The sequence below is a fragment of the Melanotaenia boesemani genome, chromosome 20 (assembly GCF_017639745.1).
Source record: "Melanotaenia boesemani isolate fMelBoe1 chromosome 20, fMelBoe1.pri, whole genome shotgun sequence".
In the NCBI taxonomy this organism is placed as follows: Eukaryota; Metazoa; Chordata; class Actinopteri; order Atheriniformes; family Melanotaeniidae; genus Melanotaenia; species Melanotaenia boesemani.
Window position 1 is genome coordinate 8,434,747 of NC_055701.1, and position 26,282 is coordinate 8,461,028.

The following is a 26,282-nucleotide window of genomic DNA, read 5'->3' on the forward strand; positions in this document are numbered from 1 at the left end:
GAGTTGTACATTTGTAATAGGCTCACCCTCAGAGTCCAGGGTCACTTCATCGACTGAAATTTTGATTCCTCTCAATGACAAAAGTGTGTATCATACAGCCTTGCTGTCAATGATTGAAATCAAAATCTCTGTCCTTGCAATAAAATTTGGGCTTTTTTTTTATTGTACAAAAACATTTGAACCAACATTTTACAAAAAAATGACCTCTTTCTTTGAGCCTTTAACTCTTTCACATACAGGCAATACAGTTTCTAAGCAACTATCCATGGCAGACCCAAAGTAAATCGAGCTCTGTTGAGAACAACATGCGTTATAAATGCTTGATTTTGGTCCTTTTTGTAAGTAAAAGATAGAAACAACTGAGTTACAGATGTTTTAAATCACCTAAACCAAAAATATTTTGTCTCTACAAATTTAATTTGTGAACAGATCACTGTAGATGTCTGTCTAACCTATTGATTAAAAAAACATTATCAAACAACAACCTGATGTCTTAACCAGTCCTAGTCCAAGTTTGACACTAATAGCACATAAAATAAATGGGTTTTCTAAAAGTATGTCCAAATGCTCCTTACAAAAATATTCTTTGCTGTCACAGCCTGTTGACATAAAGGGCAGCTCCTGCAGGCTCATATGAGGTGTCAGTCAAAAGCTAATGATGCTAGCTTCATCAGTGTGTTAAAAATGTGTACACCAGACTTAGAAGAAAGGATACGGAGAGGACTGGGCACAGCTGCTGGCTACAGGATGCTTCAACAGCAATCTGTGGGATTATAGAAGAAACTATTTTGTTTCTCTCAAACGTTTTACTAAACCCAACTGCAGAGACCTTTTTCAATGCAACAGTTACTGTTTGTATCAGAAAAATATCTATCCAAGGATTACCAGGAGGTGATGTTGGTGTTTCAGGTGTTGATTGTACCTGCTTCAGTTGTTGTGGTGTAAATTTCTTTGCGTCAATCAAATGACTTTGAAGAATTTGAGCTTGCAGTAGGATGTTATATCTGTGCAAGCTCACACGCAGCCCTTATAAAAACAGACAAGCAAAGAAAACAGGAATTCAGATAGTGTTTGTTCTAAAAAAAAAACATAGGAAACAAATAAAATGCAGCAAGAAAATTGAGGAATTTCAGAAAAAAGACTAAAACAAAACACATAAAAAAACATTTCACAAAAAAAGCCCAACAAGGCAGATATTACAAAAAAAGAAAGCAAGTCACTAAAAGAAAAATTATATTTGACTTAATGTAAACAAAACAAAGAAAACGCAAACAATTCAATTGAGTTCATTGATTTAAAAAAATAGTCCTTTCAATTTTTTCTTGAATTTTTTTATTACATAATTGGATCTGTTTTTTTTTCTTATTTTTTTATTTAATGTTTTAATTTATTTTATTTTTATGCTCAGAATTTCTTTCTTTTTATTCATTTCTTTCACTGCTCCTTTTTCTGTTCTTTTAGTTTAAATTTTGTTCTGTGAAAACCTGGAGGCTCTTGTGTTTTGTAGTTGTAATTTGTCTGTGTTGTTGTGTTTCTGGAAACTGAACGGGAAGGAACGTTCCAGCACAGAACAGCAGAGTTAAAGCTGTTTGTTTTACGGTGCACATGAAACAAATCAGATCTAGCCAGTGTTAATTAGTGAGCTTTAGATGTGCTTACTTCACTCAGAGCAGGGCTGTTTCCCACTAAAATTTACAAAAAAATTACGAAATACTTCTTTAAAATCTTTTACGGTTTTAGGCTTTATAAAGTTACAAGCAAAGAGCTTTGTGGCTACTAAAGGAAAAATCCCAGTTTACAAGCAGTGGTGCCTAAATTTTTAAATATTCCCAGGTTTTTATTTTGGGAAGTACTGATTCAGTTCTTAAAATAGTTTTATGAATACATGAGTGTTTATGTGTTATGTATTGGATGGAGATGCTTGTGTGTGGGTATTGTCTAGCAGATTAATCCTTGGATTAGTGACAGTAATGATTATACTGCTCTACCAGGAAGTACTAGCAACTGCATGCACAAACACACACAATTACACACTGTATAGACTTCATAGATACAATTAGTGTGTACATTGATCTTTTCTGCCCTGATTCATCCCTGCTAGCTAACTGTAATGTGTTTTTGCTGGATTCATCCTGTTATTTTTCTCACACAACAATGACTCATATTGTAAAAAGAGCAGCTGACCTCTTGCTCACTGTTTTTGTCACCAACATCTATTTTCAGCCATGTTAGCCATTGTACTTAAGCCCAGACCAGACATTTGCTTTGTACGTCTCGCTTGGGCCTCGGTTAACCAGTCTCCCACTGTCTTTTTGCGTATGTGTGCGCAATTCAGAGTTTGGTCCTGTCAGTCAGCCAGTGTGTGCTGGTCAGTCAGTGAAGGTAGGATTAGCTTGGTCCCATGACATAACCGGGTTAAGAGGATTGTTACCCAGCCAAACAGCTCCTCCTCCTCCTTCTTCTCCTCTTCATCTCACCTCACTCACTCCTTAACACTCGTCTCGAGGTCTCCGTCTTTCGTCTTCTACTTTTTTTGGTTTGGTTTAAGACTACAAAAAAAAAGAGTTCAAGGCCGGCAGGAGTGGGGGTGAGTTTTGGAAATGTACTTCCTCCTCCTAGATGAGTTGTGTGATGCTGTGTGTGTTAATCTCAACAAAATGTCAGTTTGTTTTTCTGCCATACATAATAGATTAATAGAAAAACAGAGAAAAGGTGTGAAAGTAGAGGAGAGACATGAGTGGGTGTTACTTTCTTGCCTTCTTTAAAGTTCTGGAATAAATTCTTTCACTTTATTCATGGTCCAACCCACACACTGGCTGATAATTTATCTGAGTGTCAGTGTGTTCATGTCCTTATGTGTGTGTGTCACAGACTCAGCACAGTGTGGCCCACATGTTGTGAAGACGCATTCGATGCTATGTGCAGGCAGGGTGTGGCTTTTTTTGGCCATGTGTCTTTTGGTTTGTGTTATTTTGCTTCTGCATGTGTGTGTCTGTGTGTGTGTGTGTGTGTGTGTGTGGATGTATGACTCTAAGTCAGGGTGTAACTCTTGGCACCATGTAATCACATCCAGAAGCTCTCACTTAACTTACTCACACACACAAACACACACCAGATGCTGTGTCTTGCCACAGAGTGATGTCAAGTTGACAGTGATGACAGCTGTATGTGTGACTGAGAAAGAGATTACTTTACTGTGCTGCAGTTTTAGATTTGTTGATCTTTAATTACAGTAATTCATCTCTCCTCTTAATGACTTCCAAGAATTGAGGATAAGTCAGTGTTCCATAAACACAAAACCAGACTGTGTCATTTTCATGGCCAGTATAAAACTGGTTGAATTCTTAAGATTTTGTAGCTTATTTTCAGATACACTGACCGGTTACTTTATAAAGTACGCCATGTGAGTACCCAGTTGGACCCTCTTTACCTTCAAAACTGTCTTAATTTGTCATAGCATTGATTCAACACGGTGTTGGAAGCATTCTTCCAACATTTTTGCTCTATGACATGATGGCGTCGCACAGCTGTCGCAGATTTGCCGGCTACAAATCTATGAAGAGAATCTCCTGTTCCACCACATCCTAAAGGTGCTCTGATGTATTTAGATCTGATGACTGTGGAGGCCATTGGAGTACAGTGAACTCATTGTCATGTTCAAGAAAGCAGTTGGAGATGATTTGAGTTTTGTGACATGGTGCATTATCCTGCTGGAAGTAGCCATCAGAAGATGCTACACTGTAGTTGTAAAAGAATGGACATAGTCAGCAAAAAAGCTCCCTGTGGTGTTTAGACCATGCCACGTTGACTCTAAGGGGCCCAAGAAATGTCCCTCTACACTATTACACCACCACCAACCTGTACTGTTGATACCAGGTGGAATGGATCCATGCTTTTATGTTGTTACGGCATCTTCTGACCCTACCATCTGAAGCTGAAATGAATACTCATCAGACCAGACAACATTCTATTGTCCAGTTTTGGTGAGTCTGTGTGAATTTTGGCCTCAGTTTCCTGTTCTTTGCTGGCAGGAGTGGCACCTGGTGTGGTCTTCTGCTGCTGTAGTCCATCCACTCAACAGCTGGACATGTTGTGTGGTCAGAGATGGTATTTTTTTTATACCTTGGTTGTAACCAGTGATTATCTGAGTTACTGTTGCCTTTATATCATCTCCAACCAGTCTACCCATTCTCCTCTGACCTGTGACATCAGCATTTTGGTCCAGACAACTTCTGCTTACAAGATATGTTTTCTTCTTTTTTTAGACCATTCTCTGTAACATTTATGGGAAAAGCCCTGTTGGTTGACAATTAACCGACTGGCACTAACAACCATACCATGTTCAAAATCAGTTAAATCCCCTTTCTTCCCCATTCAGATGCTCCGTTTGAACTTCAGCAAGTCATTGACCATGTCTACATGACTAAATGTCTTGAGTTGCTGCCATGTGATTGTTAACACAACAGCCAATCTATTTAACATGTGGACCTAATAAAGTGGTGAGTGTATATTAACCTGTAGAGAAAACAAGATGTTTTTTTTAATTACACAAGTTATATAGTGGTCATTCTCAGCCAAAATTTAAGATGATGGATTCAGATGTACCTGTGAGGTGGAAATGTTTTAACTTTATAATGCATCACAATCTGGATTTTGAAACGCAATTAGAAAGGCCATGTGTGGCAAACCTTGACCAGCTACTGCACTAAATCCATCTACCCTAGTATTTTGTAGGTCCTTCCAAATCCTTCTATCTGTTGCTTTTAGTGCAGATGGCACAGGTCAAATTTCTCACTCAGCCATGTTGTGCATGTAGACATATAGGAGACTTTCCTCTCATTGCTTTTAATCAATTATTAAGTTACCTTATCAATTCATTTTTGATTTAGGTCTTTCTTTGCCTACATCTTTATGCATCTAGGATTTGATTATTTTCCCCGACCTCTTTGGAGGTCAATGTTTTGGGTCTCTGTGTGGTCCTCAGGCCATCCCAAAGCTGTTTTTGCACCATGATGGAACATGTTGTCCCAATGGAGGAACTCAGTGCTGTGAAGGGGTGCATGTGGTTTCTAACAGCTCCTTTCACACAGGCTGTTTAAAGAGTGACTGACTGTTTTGGTTTTGATGTACAGAGATGGAGTTGTGAGTTAAAGTTGTAAAAGTCACCTTTTGAGAGAGTATCTAGGGGATATTCCAAAAAGCAGGTTTACTGGTTTAGCTGGCTAAGTTAACCAAGACTAAATGGTAAGGGAGTAGGTTTTGTTCAGGCTATGCCTAACATATCTCCAACATAATTGATTTGAGGGAAGGTCACCATATGCATGATCACATCTGTCAGCCACTTTGATTTAAAGAAATGAGCAAAAAAATCAATTTTCAAAAATTTCTTTATTTAATTTTTTTCCTTTGCAAATTCCAAATTACATGCTTCATTTCCTGAAAAGAAAAGAAAAACACTTTGTTTTGCAATGTCATAATTCATTTTAGCCTATTTCTCCATAGATTTCTTTTCTTCAGTTTTAAGTATTCAATTTGCAGGTTTGCCTTTGCGATCTGGCTTTGCAGTCGTCTGAGCCCAGTTCTGGTGATCCCTTCATCATTGGGTGGTCCCAGTTGATGGTCACCGTGAGATCTTCCATAGGGATAAGGGGTTGTTGCAGTCACCCCAAACCTGTCTTTCATCTCTTCGACATCTTCTTATTTGTTGTGAAATAGGTATACCACTTTGCGCTGAGCCTATGGCTACCAGAAGATTTTTTTTTAAAGTGCATATGAGATATTTTTATCAGTCTGAAGAATGTTTTTATAGTTTGTTTTCAGTTGGACCCAGGTATGCTTGGGGGCGGACGGGTTACATCTGCTTATAATATAATATAATATAATATAATAATAAGCTTATTAAGTTTAGTAATTAGATAAAACAAACCAACTGTAGGCTGTGTTTAAGATCCACTTATGTGTTGACTTTGGCTGGAACTGCTTCACCAAGCATCACAGCAGACGGTTGCAGGCGCAGCTGTTTTCCTTTATTGGTCATCTCCATCGTGATTTTGGGGGGCTCAGTGGGTGATGCCCTTAATAGGTTTGGCTTAACCAACACAGGGTTGTGTTAGCTACTTCATAGCTAGTGTTTTGGAACCGACAACACAGGTTAAGACATCAGAAGATTTAGAAACTTCGAGCACAGGCTTTATAACAGGATTTGTTAAACCCCCTGTCTGAAATAGCCCTCAGAGGTAGAAACACATCTTGATTAGTTGCTGTGCAAAAACAAGCTCATACTACATTTTCTGTCTAGCCAGATTGCTGTCTTGTGCCAACAGGAAAGCGTGCATGTTTTTTGATAGGGAGTTTTGATGAAGTACATATCGGTCATGCTCGACCTTTGACTCTTCTGTCATGCAGACAGTTTTTTATAGGATTCAGGCTGTTTTGCTCACCTGGTTGTTGAAGAGAACTTCCAGCTTCTATTTATCAAGTCTGTTATTTATTCTATTTCTAATATATATGAGCAGACACTGCAGCATTTTTTCTGATTTGTTCCGTTTTATTCTTTTGGGTTTTGCAACGAATAAATAAATATTTAAAAAAGTATATAGCATACTGGAAACCTTTAGTTTTCTCACCAGCATTTAACCTAACCCTTTTTTTTTTCTTCACCATACTCACCATCCTAGTAGGCATCCATGAGCCTCTTATATTGCTTCTTTAAGTGATAACACTTTTTATTGCTGAGTGTCAACTGAACCTCTCATTTTATTAAGATCTGGGCCGTTTTGCTGCTACTGGAATGGTGCTACAATGCCTTTTGCTTAGTCAGCATTTTTAAGCAAAGTTGGTCAGCATCAAAGTACTTGGTTGCAATTTACTGTGTTATATTCAACCTTTGTGTGTGAAATACTAGTTTCTGAAGAAATCTGGAAAAACATTTCTGGCATTCTGCAGGCTGAGTGTTTCCCTCCCTGACACACCCTCAAATAAACCTCACCTCCGACCTCAGAACAGCCACCAGGACTGTCACACAGAACTCAGTTTGTTGATCCAACTGCATGTAACTCTACGCCACCCAGCTGCATGTGGGAGCTCTGCTGAGGGATATATTGAGAAATCAGGTGTGTTTCTATGGCTTTGAGAGCTCTTGACTAAACACATATGTCAGTGTTGTGTTGATGTAGATTAAGGAGAATGTTTTAACTGTATGCCATCACTCGGTAGTAAATGTGATAGTCTGGGTTCAGGGAAGTCTGTAGACATCAAAGACTTCATGTTAGTCCTGGTGATGCTGTGGTAGGGGTTTATAGAAATCCTTTTATAAACACTGGTACTTTTTAACTGAGATGTTTCTCTATATTTCATTCTGTTCATGGCTTTCCTCAAGGACACAGCTGATGAACAAGCTGTATGCGGTGAGGTTGAAAGATTTGATCTATCAGTTAGAGGATGATGCTTGCAACCACCAGCCCACCCTGCTGTGTGAAAGGTGGTTTACTGGAGCGTTCTGATAACAGAGTTTTCCCGTTTGGTCCTGCTGAGGTTTAAGGAATGTCTGAGGGCTGTTGCTATAGCATAGGAGGAATATTTTTACTGGAGGCGCACAGCAGATGGGTAGGGAATAGGTTTTATAGGACAGGCATATGATCAGAACAATGTGTGTGTATGTCTGTGTGTATCCATAACTTTGAGACCTGTTGGGAAATTTAATACACACAGACTAAGAAGGTCAAATATCCCCATGTGCTTCAGATTATAGCTGTGATCGCAGCAACATGAGAGAGCAGCTTGCAGCTGAAACTGCCAGTGTTGCCAGATTTGACTGAAATTGACTTTAGGCAAGCAGTTTGTAAGAGGCTGAGTCCAGAAAGTGTCATCTTCTAAGTGGTTATGCTTTCCTTTACTTTGCCTTTGATGTAAATGATTGGAAATGATTCAAAGGCTAAATTCCGCACCAAAGGGAGCCGTCAGAAGACATCACGCCACATCTGCTTTCAACAAATCAGACTCGAGGCAAATTCTAAACATGGGAACTGATGCACCTACTTATTAAACACTAAAATAAAGAAACAGGAGAAAGTCTTTGCACAGTAAGTGCCAGAAAACATGTCACAAGAAATTGCTTTGGAGGAGGATGGAAGTGAGATGCTGCTGCGTCTTTAGCGGCAGGCTGTTGCAGAAGAACCAGACATCAAGGCAAGGCAAGGCAGTTTATCTGTATAGCACATTTCATGTACAGGACAATTCAAAGTGCTTTACATAAAACAATGGCATTACAGATATTTAGAATAGTAAAAGTCATAATCAACACATAATCACAATAAAATATTAAATTACATTAAAATGATTAAAAGCAAGATAAGTTAAAAAGTTTCCGTGCAGATTTCACGCATAGGCGCATGAGAAAAGAAATGTTTTTAACCTGGATTTAAAAATGTCTACATTTGGTGAAAGTTTAATCTCCACTGGCAGTTTGTTCCACTTGTTTGCAGCATAACAGCTAAATGCTGCTTCTCCATGTTTAGTCAGGACTGACTGACTGAAAGCCAGTGTAAAGATTTCAAAACTGGTGTGATGTGTTCAGATCTCTTAGTCCTGGTTAAAACTCTAGCAGCAGTGTTTTGGATGAGCTGCAGATGTTTAATGCTCTTTTTAGGAAGTCCTGTTAAAAGACCATTACAGTAATCCAGCCTATACTGGAGATGAATGCATGGATGAGTTTCTCTTGGTCTTTCTGGGAGACTAAACTTTTAATTCTGTTAATGTTTCTGAGCTGGTAAAAAGCTTCTTAGTGAAGCTTTGATGTGGTTGCTGAAAGTCAGATCTGAGTCTATCAACACTCCCAGGTTACGAACTTGGTCGGTGATTTTAAGAGCCCGAGTCTCCAGGTGTTTACCAATGCTGACCCTCTTCTCTTTGCTACCAAACAGAATAATCTCAGTTTTGTCTTCATTTAATTTTAGAAAATTCTCCTTCATCCAGGTGTTTATTTGTTCCAGACACTGACACAATAAGTCTATTGGACTGCAGTCATCTGGTGACAGAGACACATAAAGTTGTGTATCATCTGCATAACTTTGATAATTAATGCTATAGTTCTGTAATATTTGACCCAAAGGGAGCATATACAAGTTAAACAGAAGAGGTCCAAGGACTGACCCCTGGGGGACTCCACAAGTCATGGCCACTCGCTCGGATTCATAGCTGCCGATCATAACCAGATAACTCCGGCCTTCTAAATAGGACCTGAACCAGTTAAGGACCGCTCCAGAAAGTCCAACCCAGTTTTCCAGCCTGTGCAACAGGATTCTGTGATCTACACTGTCAAACGCAGCACTGAGATCCAACAGAATCAGGACTGATACTTGACCAGAATCAGTATTCAACCTAATGTCATTTAACACTTTGACCAGAGCTGTTTCAGTGCTGTGATGAGGTCGGAAGCCGGACTGAAATTTATCAATATTTCCACTTGCATTTAAAAAGTCATTAAGCTGGTGAAATACAACTTTCTCAATAATCTTGGAAATAAAAGAGAGGTTAGAGACAGGTCTATAGTTGTTCATTATAGAGGCATCTATAGTCCTTTTCTTTAGGAGTGGCTTAATAGCAGCTATCTTTAGTGACTTGGCAGAAGACAAATGAAGGCAATGGCCAAGCTGAAGCCATGCGTCTTGCAGATGAATAATTTAAAAAAGAAAATGGATGACACACAATCATTCGCACAAAAAAAATACAAATACAAAAAATGACAGAGAAAGAAGCCCAAACTGAAATATAGCTATGGCTGTATCATGACATCACCTGCCATATTTGCACAAGTCCTACCAAGTGGCTAGCTTGGCACACCAGCAAAGAACGAGGAGTTGTCTCACTTTTCTTTTGACCAATCAGCTGAGCAGTCAGATCAGATGGGAACTTATAGGAAGGAGATCATAAAGAGACAAGAGCCAGAATAACGGATCCTTCCGTGGCTTCGTAAATGCACATCTACATGCTACAGCATTTTGCTGCCGCTTGGGGGAAGTCTCAAAAATATGCAGAGCAGTCTGGGGTGCTCTTGGTTATATAACTCTGGGCCCCCTTTAACTAGGCTAAATACAACTTATAGTTTTTGCACTGCTAGTAATATATGGACAAATTTGTAAAAGCATCACTGGGCAAAGGATAACAAAATAACAAGAGGCATTTCAACTAAAACAAAACTATGTCTCACAGTATGAAGCCAAACAATTTACAACACCATTTTGGAGCTACTCATCCTGAACACAAAGATAGACCTGCTGATTACTTTAGAAACAAATTACTTAACTGTTCACAGCGCTGTTTTACTAAAGCAGCATCTGTCTTATCAAATGCTCAACTTACCTGAAGTAGTTTAGTTTCCTGGTTTAAACACCTCACACTACAGCAGAGTGATTTATCCTTCCCTCTGCCACTGACATGGTTTTAATTAAAATGAATGAAGTAGCAACCAATAAAGACTATTTTGTGGCACATTTCTATGTACATTTTTTGCAAGCATTGAGGTACATGTGATAGTGGGATTGTGTGTGTGACATTATTTTTGTTGGTGAAAAGGGGACCCTGCAGAAAAAGTTTGGGAACCACCGGCATAGTCCAACACACATACACAAACACACACATCTACAAAGGCCTTCCCCCAGAACAGCAACACTGGCAAAAAAAGTCTGGTCAGCTTTAATTACTGGATATATGCTTGTGTAAAAGAAATATGTGACGCAGCACTCGGGTCACATGCCACTGTGTGAGAGTGTGTGTTTGAGTGTTGCAGAGAGCTAGACAAAGAAAGAGAGGATAAAAATGTGACGCAGCAGGAGTCAGCTGTTAGCTCTGTCCGTGTGTGTATATGTGAGTGCGTATACATTATCTCCCCTGGCTGCGTCTGGCAACACCATGAGATCTCTGTGCACACCGCCAGCAGTTACAATTTACTGGCATCATCTTTCTCATAATGCACATCTGGAATGGGAGGTGAAGGTTGATCAAAAGCAGTGAGAGCCCCATCAGGCTGTGGTGCAGTGATTTCCCTTTTGAGAGAAAGTGGTAGAAAGAAAAAAGGGAGGTGTGAGAGGGGGGAAGAGGGAGAAAAGGGGCATGTCGCTGCAGCAAAAAGCCAGCTGCAGAGGCATGACAAGGACCGAAGAAAGAGCGATGATAGAGTGCAGATAAGGATATTGATGGGTATTAGGAAAAAGGAGAAAAGTAGAAGGTGATCCAGTGATGCAGCGATAAAGAGAACAATTAGAGAAAAGATGGTGATAGAAAAGAGAGATAATCAATACAAGGAATTACTTTTATCCAGTGTTTTTGTACAAATGTGTAGGTTTACACGCTACATCTAGTTGGTAACTGAATGCATGGTCACGTCAGTGGTGTTTACTCTGTTCACACGTCATGTGAGACACACCAATAAATGAGAGAGTTTGTATGAGAAAGAGAGAGAAAGAGGGAGGGAGCGTGGGCTCAGCAAGCGAGGGAGAGACAGAGAGCAAGTGTCGTAAATCTCAGCACATCACCCGGCAGACGAGAGGGGAAAGTTGTGATAAGGATCGCTCTGCTTTTCCCTCCCTCTTTAAGCGTTTCTTTTCCAGTCCTCTGTCAGCGTCTTTCTGTCTGAGCCCTTAAAGGTCCGCTGAGTCTCTGAGAGGCTGTGAGGATGGAGTGGAATGAGGTGGATTTGGTGCAGGAGTTTACTGTTGAAGGACAATGCAGCAAAATTAAAGTCCGCTCCTGCAGGATCACATGGGACAGCCTGCAGGTAAATACAGCACAGTGGGAGGTTGATAGAAACTGCATGTTAACGTCAGCTGGTGGGCTCGCAGCACCACATTACAATGGATATTGTACAGCGTGTTATCAGCACGAGCAGCAGAATACAGGTTTGACGCAAGTGATGGATGGATTGGTAACTTTTCGGCAGCTGTTGGGGGTGCATTTTCTTTTTTGGGTAGCATTAAAATGAGAGAATCACAGGCATTTGTATATTCATCAGCAGGAAATCCTTAGACAGTAATACACACTGTCTTTACTTACATGTGATCTTTAGTGCAACATGACAATCTTGCAAACTAATTTAGAAAATGTGCATAGATTATTTAGAATGGAACAGATTACTGATTGAAGTGAGGGTGCATGACAGAGTCCTAAAAATTGAATATATCTTAAATTGATGTTGGCAGTGGACATTTTTCTTTTAAATTCTTGGTACTTGGTACAAGATTTTTTTATTGTTAATTCATTGGCAAACACAGTAGGCATGGATGTGTAGCTCTTACAAGTTAATTTGAAGAATCAAATGCCTGCTAACCCTTCTGCTGATTCAGAAGCAGCCCATAATAACAATTACCACTGCAGTGGTGGAGACCGGTGGGTTTTTCTGCCTCTGTTGCCACTAGTCAACATAAATCTTCATTAATTAAAATTTCCACCTCAGAGCACTGCTCATTCCTGCTCCAAATGAAGTTTCCTAGTGTTTATAAGGTTTTTAGGTGACATATTATCCACACTGAGGGTCAGGATGCTTCCTTCAGTTCAGTAATTTCCCAGCCTTATGTTCCTGAAAACCTCTCAAAGCTGCACCCACTCCAACACAACTAGATTAATCTTCCAAAACAATTTATTACATTCCCCAAATTAGCCTCATTAGTGTGCACATCTGTCCTTAGATAAGCATGGACCATGATTTCTTCATCTACAGTGGAAGTTATTGGTACGTCCCCATTAATCTGCAGAAGTCTGACTCAGAACCCTGCAACCACTTGTTGGTCTCACAGTATACTGAATGATAGATGTGTCCATAGGTATTTAGTTTTAATCCAGAGCACATCAGTCTGTTTGTACAGAGTTGTAGATGTGCACTTTTGAAAAGCTTTTGTTCACATGACAAACATCGCATCTGTGTGTAACACAAGTGTTTAATGCACTTCAACTTCACTCAGACTTTCAATAGTTCAGTAGATGTGTCATGACTTTGTTGCGCACCCCTTTGGTATTTGTTCCTCCCCTTTAAACGAGAGGGGTCCCTAGGTTGGGAACCATTTGCTGTCATTCTTGATCACATTTGGTTTGTTTCATTAGGCAAACATACTTTCTCATTCTTTTCTCTTGTTACCTAAAGTCCTACTTTTTGTATAATCTCCCCCCCAAAAAATGCACATCACTGAAGCATAAGGAGGCTTTTTGAGGATGTTATTTTGAGAAAAAACAAGTGTATCCATTGCAAAACTCACACCAAGTCTTTTACTGTATGAATATCAGAGCTTCGTAAGTGTCACACATTTCGGCAAAGCTTAAGACTGAAAATATGGAACCAAGGTTTTCTTATTCAGTAGCCTTGATTTCTGCATCTCTAGACATCTCTTCTCCATATTCTGACTGGAAGGAATCTAATATTGCAAGGCACAGATGAGTAAAAGAAGTGAGAAGACAATCCAGCAGAATAAAGTGTCTATTATTTGATGAGATTATACAGTAAGCGTAAAACTTATAATGGTAAACTGATATATTATATAGACTCATTATATGCAAAGTAAGATTTTTCAAGCATTTGTTTGTTAGAATTTTGATTATTATGGCTTACAGCTTATGAAAACCCCCAAATCAAAATATCAGAAAATGAGAGTAGTGTGAAACGGTTCAGTGATGTGGTCTCTAAGTGCCACACTCTAGTCAGCTAATTAATCCAAAACACCAGTAAAGGACTCCTCAGTATTTAAACGATCTCAGTCTGTTTCAGTAGAATTCCTGGGATATCAATGTCACACTATGTCACTATGTAACACCAGCACAACATGAGATCAAAGGTAAAATCACCTTAAAATGCATTTGCAGATCACTTTGTATTTGCAGACTCTTCAAAATGCACATCATCATGAGGATGTGCAGGATCCCACTGGTCAGCATTTAGCTAATGATGTGCTACTTATGAATGTAATGTGCATAATGCCATTGTCTAAAACATGAAGTAGTCTGCATTATGTTGGAGAATGCCATGTCAGCATTATGTTTCTAAGAGTTATATAAGTCAACCTGAAGGCAATGATTCTGTCTGTAGAACAGCATGGCTATTAGTGTCATTAATCACTTATACTGATAATAAACACATCACTAATGCTGCCAGACTTTTAGCATCCTCTTCCTGAGTTATTGAGAGGCTGATAGCTTTCATTTGTTTTAGTGATTTCATATTTAGGAAGTGCCATAACCGAAGGTCTTTGCTCATCATAATGGAGTGTTTTTTAAGTCCCTCCCTGAGCGATGGCTCTAAAGAATCAGCCGAGATGTGCAAAACATTTTAACAAAATTTATAGAGGTTTCAGTACCCCTAATTTAATTCATGTGAATTGTTTTCTGACTAAAAAAAAGTTATAATTCAGGGAAATAGAATGCTAATGTGCAAATACAAGACTTTAAGTCCTGTTTTATGTACAGTCTCTACAACTGCATATCCCGTAGTTTATTTGTGATTATCTGTAGATGATCATACAGATTCAGGTAGCGAAATGGTTTTTTTGTGATGCTCGGAACTCCATGAATCAAATATGAAACATCTATGTTAGAGCTAACTTTTTCACAAAGATGTGGGGAAGATTGCAATACTTGCACAAATAAAACATTTTTCCATATGCAATGAAACTCTGAAAGCTTTTAGATGCTTTCCCAAGGGGATGGATGTGGTAAAAAATAATGCCTCTAGTGTTTAGTCCAGACTTCTTGAAATTTACCCAGCTAGCTAGCTTATATTAAGTCTGAAAAAAGATATAATAAGTCTATGTTTTGTATTTGTTGCTGTTTAATTCCACAAAGTTTCATTATAGATAGGCAAGGAGACTCATCTGTTTTTGCTGATGTACTGAACCAGAACTCAGAAATTTCCACATCCTACCTTCTGTATCATGTCCTGGCTAACTGAAATACCAGCCTGACTTTTTTCCAGCTGTAGATATGAGTTTTTATGCTAATATTTCTTGCTTGAACTATTGTCCATAGATAACATATTAACTTTGGGGTTCCTCAGGGTTTTATTTTAGGCCACTTCTGTTTTGTAATTAAAATCCCAGTTATTTAATTTAAAAATATTAAATGAGTGACCAGGAAGATGAATAGATAAGTACATCTATGTTATTTAATCCCATGAACTACTGAGAAATAAAGGTTATTCTGATTCAACTCAATGAATTACAACTTTGTAGGAGCAGCCCTACAAAAACCCAGATGAAGTTAAAATGAGTAAGAAGAGTATCATGAAAGTACCACATGGTTTTTAACAGAGGTCAAATGACCACAGTTAAACTTGTAGATTGGTTGCATTCGATCTGGAAGGTATAATAGTGTTATACTCTACTTATACATATTTATTGTAAGAAGCACTGCATGAGTGTCACATGTAAAGTGCTTTGGAAAAGGTTAAAAGATGCTATATAAGTGTGGATCATCATCATTCAAAGTGTGAAGTGGGCATTCTTAGTGGGGGCTCTAAATAGTCTGAGGTGAGGCTCAGTGAATAGAAAGGGGGTAATTGTTAGTAAATGAATAACTTGAATTATTGAGATGTGGTTCGAAAGATAGAAACTAATAATACCCTGGGATAGACCATCTACACCTTTACTGTAATCTGTAAAAGTTACTGGGAATGAGTTAAAGATGTTTAAACAGTCTGCACAGGCACTGTAGTGACAGTGGATAATAAAATCACAGTATCAAGAATGTTTACATACCAACAGGACTTACAAAATGATAAAATAGAAAATATTTTTTAAGGAAAATATCAATCAGTGGGTTTTCAGATGGCTTAATGGGGTCATTTTTGTTTTGATGGATATTGGTTTTAACAGCTGGGGTCAGCATATCATAAAATACTTTCCATCAATGATATCATGAGAAGCTCAGCTTTTCCAAAACAATGTCACATGTGCTCCCACTTTTACATTGTATGTGTTTGTGTCTGTTCACATCCTTTACTCTGCTGAAACTGTGTAATATTAATGTTTTAGTTAGTGATGTTTTAGCCACACATTTCCTTACTTTCCATTAAACATCCTGTCTTTACGCCATTCATTAAATGCCATTTTGGACATTTACAGTTCAACTGGCAAACTGGCCACTAACACAAAACACCAGCCTATATTTCATTTAGCATTGTCTGGCTTCCAAGTGCACTAGGAGTGTAACACACCGAGTGCAGTATGTATGTGTGTGTGAGAGAGAACATACACAATAGCAGGATGTAGCTGGATGTGTCTACAACACTTCCTAGAAATGTTTGTCTTGAATTAAACACTCCTCATCGATGACAACTGATGATTGTGATTATATTTTTTCCAGCAAACGCTGATGTGTCTCACATCGATGTGATGAAGGGTAGAGATATCGTTCTGGCAATTTCACCCCCTCCGAACTAAAACTATATTTCAGTCACTCTACCAAGGCCACCAGCTGCTAGTCTAACACTGCTGAAGCTGCTCTGTGACCTAAAGTGTGAGGTGATATATGTGTGTACAGCTGTGTTTTATCTCCTGTCAGTGTTTGGGTTTTCATCTTGTCAGCGACAGCCCAACACACTGTTATGTGTAATGGATGGAAACGGTGAATAGATACACATGGGAAAACACCCATCTTTTTTTTCATGGACATACTGTGTAAATAAACAGCTTAATGTATGTGTATTTTTATATGTGTGTGTGTGTGTGCAGGTCCCCCGTGTGGAGCTGACCCTCTCTGAGCTCCAGGAAATGGCCACAAGACAACAGCAACAAATCGAGGCTCAGCAGCAGATGTTGGTTGCCAAGGTAACGTATGCACGCACATATGCAATGGATTGCCTGTCAGTTAGCGTAAGGTTCTCTACATTAGAGTGCATCCGAAAAGGTCGACTGCAGCCTTAAAAGAGTGTGTGTGAGTGTGTGTGTGTGTGCGCGTGTTTGAGTCCTTGCCCATGCGTCTTCTTTAGAAACAGGACATGTGATCGGGTGACAGGAAAAGCACTCCGTTCAAGTCTTTGTGTCACCACTAATCTTGAAGTTTTATGTGAGACAGTGCCACAGATCATGGCCAGTTGTCCCAATTCCCACATTTAGGAAATGACCTCTGAGCAGACAGGAAATTAGGTCATCGAGGACCTGCAGCTGCTGGGAAGTCGAATCAGAGTTGTACTCCAGGAAAGAGTCAGGTCTCTGTACTCTGCTCTCATTTAGCAACATGTTTATGGATAAAACACTTAGATACTAATTTGGAGACTGCTGATTTTTAGCAGTTTTATATTAAATGTTTAAAACCTTGCTTGTTGGATTGGAAAGCCTCCCAGATGTCATTGTAGAAACTTTTTCTATGTTTTCATCACCACATTAATGCAGCATGGATATAAATAAGCCTTTAGGGGAATACAATACACAACTTTTACTCCTGCACTCTGTAGTCAGCCTGTGCTATGTGTTATTTGGAGTGTGTGTGTGTGTGTGTGTGTGTGTGTTCAGCGAATGATAGGTGGCTACTGGCCAACATTCCTTTTTCCTCTTCCTCTGTATGTGCATGTGTGTGTATGTGTGATTCAGGCACACAGGTCATCTGTGCAATGTGCCAACATGATACAGAGAAAGAGGTGTAAACTGCCTCAGTCAGCATCACACATGGAAGGATTGTTTTCCTTTATCTCTTTCTGCCTGTTGTTTCCCTTGTAGACTATTTGTTTTATAGAGTACATGCTTTTCCAGTACACAGATACATACAACTTAAGTGGAAATCAATGGCTGAAAGAACAGGTAAACAAGGTTGGAAGCAGGCTGAGGAGCTCTCAGGTGCTCAGAAAAATGACTTATTTTGGTGTTTAGACTTCAGCTGGATGGGGCGTTTTTGTTCAGACCTTCATTATATGAGAAGGTGTTGCTCTTCAACAGGACATGATTGTACTAACTTGGTGAATTTAGCATTCCAGCTGAATGCAAAATCTGCAAGCCTTTAATTTTTGGAGAAAACAGAGAGGAGCCTAACTCACAGGAGCTTAGTCTGCATAGTTGCTATTTTTGGATATCACCCCCATAAATCATACAGAAGCAGGGCCATGACAGGATTTACATCAAGGTCCATGGATTGACAACAGTGCAAACACACCTTTTGAAATAACGGACATTTAAAAATGAGACAAAAATGGTTCACAGTAGTTCAGTTTATCAGCCCACATAAAATGAATGCTTTTGTTTTTATTCATGAGTCTTTTCTGCTACAATATCTGCAGTGAAAATATTATTAACCTGTTCTGTGGTGGAATAAATTAACAGAAATGAGAAAATTGCAGCTATTCAGTTTGTGTATACTTATGTACCAAGTGAGAAACACCAACATTACAAACCACTGCATTGTATTTATACAAAGTGTGAATTAGTGAATGACCACATTGAAACTATTCAATTATCTGTGGATCATAGTGTGTGAATTTTTGCACTCCAAAGTAGAAACAGAATAAATTTTGAATGACAGCTAGATAAATAGAAAACTGCTGTAATAAAATATGCCACGGTGTGTGTGTGTGTGTGTGTGTGTGTGTGTGTGTGTGTGTGTGTGTGTGTGTGTGTGTGTGTGTGTGTGTGTGCAAGAACCTGGCAGCATGTTGGTCAGTCAACAACTCAGGATGAATCTTTGATTAATAACTAGAAACATTCTCCAAACACACATTCTTTAATCAAAACCAGATTGTTATGTTATGATGATGCATTATTCACTTGAAAACATTTAATAAATTGTTTACATTATATTATGGTGTAATATAAATAAGGAATTTTTGTCAAATAACAGCTGTTAAATTTTGATAAATGTTAAAATGACTTATCTTTTTTCTGCGTAGGAGCAGAGACTGAGGTATCTTCAGCAGGGAGGGAGATCTAACCACGGGCAGACACAGGTGGGTTACAGATGACTGTGGGGGTGCAGAGTTTCCCAGCTGAGTACGGCCTGGGCGGGTCCCTAGCTTTATCAACCCCTCATTTCTTTGTATTTTGCTTCCAATCAGCCAGATTTTCAATTAATCTTTTAAAGTGGTCTTGGAATAAATGTGTCAGGCTTTCCAAAGATATTTTAAAGATTCTCTTTGGTCATCTGCTACTTTTTTCCTCATATTGAGTCCATTCCTTGAGTGTTTTTGTTTGCTTTTTAAAACTACCAAACTCTGACCTATTTATCATTCAAACATGAAATAGCATCTAACTCAAAAGATGAGCCAGTTTTGTGAAATAACCAGTTTTAAATCACTTTCTTACTAACAGTCGCTCACAAAAGTACATGATTTGTTCCAATTTCTTTAGCTGCCTCTATGAGAAATACCAAAGATAAGTCTGACATGAAGTAGTTTTTTGTTCTTTTAATTTTTTTTGTTTCATCAAAGTGATTCCAGAAGGGATATGAGATGAAAATTTTGGCATATCTCGGCATGGTGGGCAGTGTGTCCTTAAAACATTAGAGGAAACTGGACAAATGGCTGACAAAACAAGAATTATTCAGGCCAAACAAAACTATCTACACCAGGATCTGAAATTAATTTCCTTAAGAAATAGGAAAAAATGAGAGGACCTGTGAGATGCATCTGGACCTTCAACTGATCCGTCTCCTGTCGGCCAAAGCCTCATTAGAAATGGTCTCCATGGTAGGGATAGGAAGGGAAACAGGGAGAAAAGGCTGATTTGCCAAATGGCACATGAACTTCAGCGACCCATCAGTGGCAACAGGTCTGATGAATGGAGTGATGAATCCTCCCCTGAGCCCTTCAAAAGTATTGGAGCAGTGTGGGACCATCTTGACAGAAAACAGATGAAAAGGTAGTCAACATTCGAAGAAGAGCTCTGCATTTCTTTTAAAAAGCCTGGAAAACTAAACTTATATACCATAATTCCATTTATGTTAACACAGGTTTCAAATAATCTGCCCCTAGTTTCCGTTTCCATGGCAATATGCAAGCAACATGGGTAAAGAGTTGTGTATGGTGTTGTATAAAAAGCAGAACTGATTGCTTTGTGTTTCAAATATACTGTAATGTGAGGCATATCCTTTTTTTTTCAATATAAGCTGAAAAGTTAACTCCAGCAAGGCTTTCTGGGTTAAAACCCGACCGATGAACATTAACACAACTCTCATCTGGGAGGTCTGGGAAGAACTTTAGATTGCTTTCCAGAAGCTGTTAACATTGCATGCAAATGCAGATATTTAATGAGATTTTTACAGGGTGTCGTTTCTCGTTTTCTAGTCTGAAGCTGAGAAGCTGCAGCGACTAAAGGAGCGAGTCGAGACTCAGGAAGCAAAGCTGAAGAAGATCCGAGCCATGAGAGGACAAGTCGACTACAGCAAACTGATCAACGGAAACCTCTGTAAGCATAAGCACGCCGCAGTTCACAGCTGCATTTTAAAAAGACCATGCACCAGGAATATAATCTAAAACACAAGGGAAAGCAGCGCAAGGCCTTTAACAAACTGAAAAATATTTAACTTAAACGATGACACAGCAGTGACTTTTCTCTGGCTTCCATCTGTCGTTTCCAGCTGCAGAGATTGATCATGTGAGCAGCCTGTTTCAGGAGAAGCAGGCGGAGCTGCAGTCTGCAGTGGTCAGAGTTGACCAGGTAATGCTGAAGATCGACTTGGGTCTGATGCAAAAAGTTGTTATGCTGCTGCAGATCATTTGTTAAGTTTTTGATTTTTGTTTTACTAGCTTACCCAGCAACTGGAGGACTTGAGGAGAGGACGCCTTCAGCTGCATGCTGGTGGACCAGCTCAAGGAACAACCACCGGGTCACAAAGTGGTACCACTGGACACAAAGGGTCACCCCTGTCTGGCCCTGCAGCCCTGGAGCTGAGGAAACTCTACCAGGAGCTGCAGGTAAATCACACTTTCTCACAAACTCTCTAAAGCTGCTTTCTCATTACAAATGAGCAATTCTTTTTTTTTTTTATTAGAAACATTTTTCAGAGTGTAAACCCTCTAATACTGTGTGTTTCAGGCTCGCAACCGTCATAACCTGGAGCAAAGCAGCAAGTTGGCCCAAAACAAGGAGCTGCTGAACAAGAGGAACATGCAGGTGACAGTAATGGATCAACGTATCGGTGACCTTAGAGAACGGCTGCATAGGAAGCGAGCAGAAGTATGAAACATTACACCAGTCATTTAAACTTCTCATGATAATTAACTTTACTTGACAGTCTCTTTGTATCTCTCTGTCCCCAGTTGAGTCGTATGAATGGTGGAGGCCAGTCCTCCCCTCAGAATGCTCCCCACCCAAGTGCTGGAGTTTCAGGCCGAGTGGCGGCTGTCTGCCCCTACATACAGGTTCCAGCCGAGGGAAGACAGGAGGCTGGGTACCCCATGCCTGCTGACCCTCCAACCAAGCCCACCCCACTCAGCCACATTCGCTCCCTCTCAGGTTGGCATTTATACTTCTTGTTTGGCATTTTTAGAGTTTTATAAATGACTTAAATTTCTTTCTGAGCTCTAACATACTGTCCTTATATTTCTTTTTTCCTGTTTGTTGACCCTTTTTTTTTCCTTCCCCTTATCTGTTGTTGTTACCTTCAATGTTACTGACTTATCCTGGTGACTTTGTGATTGCTGTGCTGTTGCTTGTTTTGGTGGTGGTATATCTTATGTGGCTTTCATTATGACATCATCATGATGATGTTCATATTGTTTTTTGTGTTATATATTTTGGTGGTTGTTACTGTCTCGTGGTTGGTCTTGTGATTGTCTTTCATTGCCGTTCAGAGGAGGACAGGAGTGGCATCAGGAAGCCTCCCAACCAGTGGAAAGAGTCAGATTTAGACATCATCCTGTCTGAGCCCACTGAGACGCGGGGGGGACCTCGGTCCCCTCAAGGGGACGACAGTAACAACAGTGAGTCCTGGATAGGTTCGCTATAGAAACATACTCACCACTAGCTCCACTGGTAGTGGATTACCACCTCCTCTGTGCAGTGTTTAAGCACAACTTGTGAAATAACCAAAACTAAGGTCTGCATCTTTATAATAGCAGATATTAAAATCATACAGTGTGTAGAAAAGAATTAGTTTCTAACTCCTCTCAACTGCGTGCAAAAAGTCAAAAACAACATATTTTCATGGTTTTTGATGCAGTTGTAGAAAAATATTAATTGTGGATTTCTAACCTCTATTTTATTGGAGATGCTAAATCAAACAAACTTCTCAACTTAGTTGTGTGAAGCCGTGTATTTGTCTGTTTTAGCAGTTAGCTGTGGTGCAAAAGAAAAGGGCTAGATGCAAAGCAGACATCATCTTAGCCAAAGAGGATGCTTGAGCCTGTGCAACTATGCAGACCAGCTGGTAAGGGGAGGGTGAACATAATTAAATCAGCTTCACAAAATGACCTTAAAGTGTAAGGGTCATGTGTATAAGGACACGGACAAGACATCTGATAGTCAGCAGCTGCCTGGGGATAGGAAACTGCCTCAAAAAATAAACTGAGGGCAAACCACAATCTGGACTCAGACTCATAGCTTATTATTCCTTCATGCTGTCTGGCTAATATTAGAAAAGTTCTCAGTAAGAGTTTAAAAATGAGAAGAATTGTTGGGAAATGAGTGTGCATAGGCATAACAGAAGAGATACACCACGCACCATCCTTGTCAGTGTTATTGTCATCATTCTGAAGGAGGAATTTGTCTTATAATTAATTATACTTACAGTAATCTAGCAGCTTGGTGCTGGAAATAGCTAAGCAGTCATACTTAGTGGAAGTACTCCTGGGTATAAGCAGAGTGTGTTGAACCAGCACTGTTACAAATCCCATTGTGTTCCTGAATGCCAAACCAAATGCTACAGTTCTATTTATTACCACTGCTTACATAATGTCAAAAATACATAGTTGTAAATCATGGCAACAGGCTACTTCACAGGCAGGCACAACAGATGAATGAAAGGAAGTCTGAGCTATGTAAACCTGTAGTTATACTGTATACAATATGTGTAAAGAGTGAGCGTAGGAGAGGTTTTATGTAAGGGGGAGTTTGGAGGGTCATGGCAGCTGTGGTTGCTGTCATCAGAGAGATTAGAGCTTTGACAAATGTTGTTATTAATACTGAATACAGAATGTGGACGTTCATAAAAATCATAGCAGGAATTTCTGATTATGAAACAGAAATCTGTCAGAGATAATACAGTTTTATATTGTTAATACTACCAGTCAAAAGTTTTGATGCACTTTTCCATTAAATTTAATAAGAAAGTGTGTCCAAACTTTTCACTGGTACTGTATATATTTAAAAAAAACATTTTTTTAATATCATGTCATGTTTTTATTCTCTAAGAATAATCCTTTATATCTACTTGCTGTAAGTCCACATAAATGGCATCTGCCATATTTGTGTTACCATTTTACTACAAATAACTGTATGAGAACTCATTCATTCTCTGTTTGGCATTTGAAGTCATTTCTATTCCCATCATTACCACTAGATGTCAATCATTCTTACATGCTGTACCTTTAAAGTCTGAGTAAATAAATTTAGACATTTTGGTGGAAAATGTGACATGGATTATGAAGTTGGAGCTCCATGAAGTACAAGAAACTGGGAGTATTTAAAGCAAGAAAATGATGCACCCGAGATGTTTGTGGCAAGTGTTGGTGCCAGTTGTTATTGAAATGATAAATTAATATTTGCAGGGCAAAGGAGGAAGCTCAGAATGTTTAGGCTTGTTCAGAAGCTGATCTGATTGGATACGTCCATGTTTCATCACAGATTGCTGTCCCCAAGTTGTACTTGTTGCTTCAGCGCAGTCCACATGGATGGCATATGCGGCATTGTGTTTGCCCAGAGCAGATGTGTTGTGCAGACTTGAAAAAGTTTGGATGCAAAGTATTTTGTGAAAGCATTTTAAGCCTCCAATCTGCCAACCATTGTAGTAATCTGTGTATCCGACAACTATCTATCTAACTGTTCTACCCCTCAAGGCTAAGATTTTATACTGCAGTTGTTACCGACTGTATGAGCATGTAGTTGAGCTGCAGATCATAGATTCATTTTGTAACAGTTACCAAACAGCAGAAGTCAGAGTGCTGCATGCCTACTCAGAAAATCCCAGTTAGAAGAGTAATCACAGTCAGTGGACAGTGGATTGTTTTTATGCACAGACACAGTGATGGAGTTGAAAACCTCCGCAGTGTCTCAGAGCAGAGACTGCTCATTTTCTTTTCAGATTGGGTTATCAAACTTAATTTTACTGACTTAATGATTGTTTTTATCTTTTGTTTGGCGGGTTAATTACACATTTTTCTGCAATAAAACAAACTCAAAACGTGGATTTAATTTCACTTCACTTGGACTTTGACAAGACATTTAAAAATGATTTTGTCTTGTTCTTTTACAGGCAATCAGATTCAGTCTCACTGATGCACTGCAGCTTATGTTTTGCCAACGTGCCATAATTAAACTTTAAATACATATTCATAAATCCATAGATGTAAACACAGAACCTGCCTTTTCAGTTCACAGTCAGGAGCTTATTTGCTTATCTTGAGTGAAAAACAGGTAAAATTGTACTATAGCTTGTTCTCATTAGCAAGTTAAATTTTGTTTCTAAAGTTCTGTGCTTCCAGTTGTTAAATTAAGCTAAATTATTAAGTATTATTGTAGCTTCAGAGTATAAGAGAAATTTTCACACAATTTGGAAGTGCTGTTGTTTTACAAAACTGCTGCTTTACTTTTCTGAAAATGCACAGAAACATTAAGAGTTACCAAAAGGGAACGTGTGATTAATGGCAAGTTTAATACCATTAACCTAAGTTTCCCTTTTGTCCTCTGCGCCAGGACGTAATGTGTCGTTCAACCCTGTGCTGTCTTTTCTCAACTCTCAGGCTGGCTGCTTCTAATCTGGGCTCGCTGGCCAAAGGCCAAGTTTCCACCTAACACAAAGCTGACTGTTTGTTTCCTGTCGTGACTGTTTTCTTCCTGAGGTCAGCAGGTTACTGCAGTGGCAGTCAACAGGTTGCACAGCACAGCTTACGGTACTGGTTCCAGAGCTCCCAGGTTCAGTAGTTAATCAGTATTAGTCTGGAAAGAGCCAGATCTGTGATGTGGCTGCGCCAAACAGCAGCATCTGTGCCAAAGCATTAGGTAACAGTTTTAAACTTTAACAATAGATTAGGCCAACTGTTACCAGGATAAATAATAGTTAGAAAAAGCTCCACTTTTCTTGCCGTTTTAACAGTAATTCCAGCCTGAGACACTGTTCACTACTTAAAACAAACTTTGGTGATCACCAGACTTAATCACAAGGCTATTTCATCTATAAGCGTAGGGTTAAAGTTGGGCCCTAACCTTTACCTTCACATATCGACAGAAAAGATTTGGTAACAGACCCGCCCCTCAGCTGAATTCATGGTTTAACAGCTTTTTTTTTTAACTTTCAGGGCTACAACTTTGTGTTTTTATTGTTTTTTTTTTTTTTTTATCTGGTAAAAATAGCTGAACAGCACAGCAGAGACAGCGGCCATTGTGCAACGGCAGCAGTCCGTCGCTACAAATGTTTGCTATTTGGTTGTAAGATACTGACAAAATAGCTGATACACAACCCAGAAATTTTACCACCACCCTCATGGTTAAAAAGATTTTCCTCTTATTCTTACCCTGTTATGGTGCTAAACATTTTCAGGGAAGAATATGCAGTTTTATTAAGCAGTTTATAGATTAAAGAGCATCTGCTGTATTAAGGTGACTTTATGTGAGACATGTTACTTTAAATAATGAACAACCAGATAACTGAGAGTCTGGTATAAATATTACACACTTGTTATGTTGACTTGAGGTAATGCACCATAATTGTCATGTGCATGTGCTGTTTTTATGTATGTGTGGATAATGACATGCTTCTATATTTGTTTTGCAGAGCTGTGTGTGTTTCATAAATGGCAGCTAATTTCTAGTATGTGAGCCCTCAAACTTTCATTCTGTCTTTATAATGACAAATATGATCGTGTAGCTCTTTCTTTTCAAGCCATGAACTCCCCCTAACTACTAACTCTATTTTACTTCTTACCAACTTTAAAATCCATGGAACTTTGTCATTTTCCTTTGGATTTATGTTGGTTTGTTTCTCCTTAATTGCCCTCATGTGTTAACCTCGCTCCTGTCTCTTAACTCCTCCCCTCTTCCCCTTCTAATTCTCTGTTCAGCCAATGAAGCGTCATGGTCGAGCATCGGTAAAAGTGTACCGGACTGGAGGACCAACAGTCCAGAACAGGTACTGTGTTTTTTTCTGAACATATCCATGTCTAAGAAGTG

The 26,282-nt window shown here is 39.2% G+C and overlaps 1 protein-coding gene across 6 annotated transcripts in view; it reads left to right on the forward strand.

Moving 5' to 3' along the window:
* The window catches only part of LOC121631349 (apoptosis-stimulating of p53 protein 1-like), a 55,206-nt gene that overhangs the window by 21,505 nt on the left and 7,419 nt on the right, over positions 1-26,282 (forward strand). For 3 of the 6 annotated variants that reach the window (XM_041972203.1, XM_041972201.1, XM_041972202.1), the window contains exons 5-13: positions 16,707-16,802; positions 18,851-18,907; positions 20,243-20,363; positions 20,536-20,615; positions 20,705-20,872; positions 20,994-21,134; positions 21,218-21,413; positions 21,752-21,880; positions 26,174-26,241. In XM_041972203.1, coding sequence (XP_041828137.1) covers positions 16,707-16,802; positions 18,851-18,907; positions 20,243-20,363; positions 20,536-20,615; positions 20,705-20,872; positions 20,994-21,134; positions 21,218-21,413; positions 21,752-21,880; positions 26,174-26,241 — 1,056 coding nt within the window. Of the gene's footprint in view, positions 1-11,553; positions 11,774-16,706; positions 16,803-18,850; positions 18,908-20,242; positions 20,364-20,535; positions 20,616-20,704; positions 20,873-20,993; positions 21,135-21,217; positions 21,414-21,751; positions 21,881-26,173; positions 26,242-26,282 lie in introns of those variants that run through there. The other 3 variants (XM_041972204.1, XM_041972205.1, XM_041972206.1) reach the window with 2 other exon arrangements.